This window comes from Asparagus officinalis, chromosome 8, assembly GCF_001876935.1.
Source record: "Asparagus officinalis chromosome 8, Aspof.V1, whole genome shotgun sequence".
NCBI classification, from domain to species: Eukaryota; Viridiplantae; Streptophyta; class Magnoliopsida; order Asparagales; family Asparagaceae; genus Asparagus; species Asparagus officinalis.
The window spans coordinates 33,913,999-33,916,925 of NC_033801.1; the positions used below are offsets into that span (position 1 = coordinate 33,913,999).

The window sequence follows — 2,927 nt, forward strand, 5'->3', positions numbered from 1 at the left end:
AATAATCCTCATCAATCATTTCAACTATCATCTCAGTACATCATGATAAAGAGAGAGAGAGGAAACGAAAATAATAAAATAATCCTTATCATATTTTAATAAAAGAAGAAAGAGAGAGAGAAGGGTATTATGGTCTTCACATATTTTAATCTCTTAGGTTTTGTGTTTTAGGGGCTCAGAGAACAGAATCTTTATTTTTGGGGGTAAAACACCCATTGATAAAGTCTTGGGGGTGGGAAGCACGTTTCCTTAGCTTTTGGGGGCTGAAAGCATTTTTCCCTATATTATATTATTGTTATTGTTGTTCTTGTTGTTATTATTGTTATTATAATAATAATAATATTATTATATTATTATTATTATTATTATTGTTGTTGTTATTGTTATTATTGTTACTATTATTTTATTATTATTATTATTGTTGTTGTTGTTGTTATTATTATTATTGTTATTATTATATTATTATTATTATTATTATTATTATTATTTGTTATTATTATATTATATTATTGTATTCTTGTTATTATTATTATTATTATTATTATTATTATTGTCATTTGAACCAAACATTAAAAAAATAAGGTAATCTATTCACGCATCAATTGTTTTCTTCTTTTTTCAAGTTGAACCAAACTAATAAAAGTGGTGGAAAGTACTTTCTACCCATATCTTTTGGCGAAGCAAACACAAAAAATACTTTCCATTAAAGTGAAGTAAAATGGGTTTTAGAAAATGAAGGAAACGAACCAAACATGCCCTAAAAGGAGTATGATATGATGATTATATATACCTATACCTAAAAACTAAAAAGACAATCCTATATATATATATTTTTTATATTTTTTATTTTGTTTTGACATTTCCTCTCTCTTCTCTCTCTCCCCTGCCCCTCTACCTCGCCCGTCTACCTCTCGGCTCGTTCAGGACCCTTATGCTCCTCGACATCACGCTATCCCTCCGCTCTCTTTCTCCTTCCCCAGATCCCAATCTCTCTCTTCTCCTCTCTCTCTCGTTACTTGTCCTACCGAAACGTCTGAAGCTCCCTCTTTCATATCCCTCAATTTAAAACCATTCCCCAAATTCACCAGCAAATCCCTACCCGTTCCCCTAAAACCCATCGCATACAACCCCCCCACTCCCCCCCCCACCCCCCCCCCCCCCCCAAAAAAAAAAAAAAAAAAGAGTCCAATCTTGCGAAACATGGGTCATCCCAAATAGCCTCCCAGGACCTCCCTTCAACCCGCCGGCCAAATCCCGCAGATGAACGCCCTCGAGATCTTACGCGAGACCGTACGGATCCTCCGAGCCTCCCCTCATCCTCATGCTTGATTTGCCCCGTCTCCGCCGCCCTCTTGTCCAACGAGCTCATCGACCGATCCACCGTCGCCGCCCTCTCCCGCCGCTTGATCCTCCTTTCCACAGTCAGCGGCCTCCCGTTGACGCATTTCCTCAAACAGATGTGCCATCATCTGGCCGGTACATTACTTTCATCGGCATTTTGCTTCCCTTTGCTTTTGACTTTACAGCTCACTGCCCGAGCTTCCATTGCTTATTCAGTCGCGTGTACTTATGCTAGTAAGAAGATCATTGCGTCGGAGTTCTTCGCCCTTGCCCGTCGCATTTGGCGGAGGCTTGTTGTTACTTATCTTTGGGTCTGTGGTGCTATTTGCGGATGCTTTGGTCTTTTCCTTGTGATCCTTATTGCGGTTTGCAACTCGTTGGCAATATTAGGGTACCCGCCGGATATTGTAGTGTACCCGGCATTGCTTGTGATGTTGGGATTTTCCATGGTTTACGCGCATACTATCATTGTCTGTAATCTTGCGGGTGTGATCTCGGTTCTTGAGGATGTTTCGGGGCCACGGGCTATTTTGAGGTCGGTTTCGTTGGTGAAGGGGCAGACTCAGGCGGGGCTGTTGATATTTCTTGGGTCCACGATTGGGATGGCTTTTGTTGAGGGTTTGTTTGAGCATAGGGTGAAGACGTTGAGCTATGGAGACGGGTCCTCGAGGATATGGGAGGGACCGTTGTTGGTGGTTATGTATTCATTTGTGGTGCTTGTTGATTCTATGATGAGCGCGGTTTTCTACTTCACTTGTAGATCGTCGTGCATGGAGATGTTGAATGGGAGTGAGCATTCCCTTGAAGAAATTGAGAACTTCTCTTTTGAGTCGAGAAGTATTGAGTAATGCCAGTTTTTTGGTGGAATGGTTCTTTTTAGCATGGATGAGATAGAATAATAATTAGAGAGAAGAGACAATGCCATGAAAAGGAAGAATACTACAGATTTTTTGGGTGTTTAGAGAAGCCAGCCTTGGCAATTTATAACTTGTTGTGGCTAGATGATACGAGTGATGATATTTTTCTAGAAGCATGCGAATTCGCAGGAAATGCTCCCTTGCTGGAGAGAGCCACCTTAACATACTGTACTCCTTGTGAACAACATTCTCATGTTGTAATTCTAGATTTTTGTATTTTGCATCCCTCTATTTCTTCAGGGCTCTTCATAATGATGAAAACATGCTTTATACCACTAAAATAATCTTCTTTGTCTGTAGTCTTGTGTTTCTGACGAGGTCTTCACTGTTGGATAAAGATTCGGTTAGTTTGTTGCAGTTTTTTATTCCAATCTGAGGTGTATCTTCTTGACTGTCACTTTATTGAGTCTTCTTTCAGCCCTTTTACCTTGTCAGAGATACCCCCTAAACTTCATTGGTCATGCTACTGAAAGAGTGCTATCTGAGGTATTAGATTCTAACATGACTTCCTGCCATCAGTTTAGTAGAGATACTGGTCGCTTTTCTTTTGGGATTGTGCAGTTGGTGTGCAAGTTGTCCAAGTTAAGGGTGTCAGCAGCAAAATATTGTGAGCCATCTTCCGCCTTAAGGTTATTGGAAGCTGAAGAAAAATGAGAATCACCACCAGGT

General features: G+C 40.1%; 1 protein-coding gene across 1 annotated transcript; it reads left to right on the plus strand.

Moving 5' to 3' along the window:
- On the plus strand, positions 1,181-2,629 carry LOC109851486. Its single transcript, XM_020421646.1, is given in 2 exon segments — positions 1,181-1,303; positions 1,306-2,629. Coding segments are annotated over 2 exon segments (927 nt in total). The 5' UTR covers positions 1,181-1,260; the 3' UTR covers positions 2,190-2,629.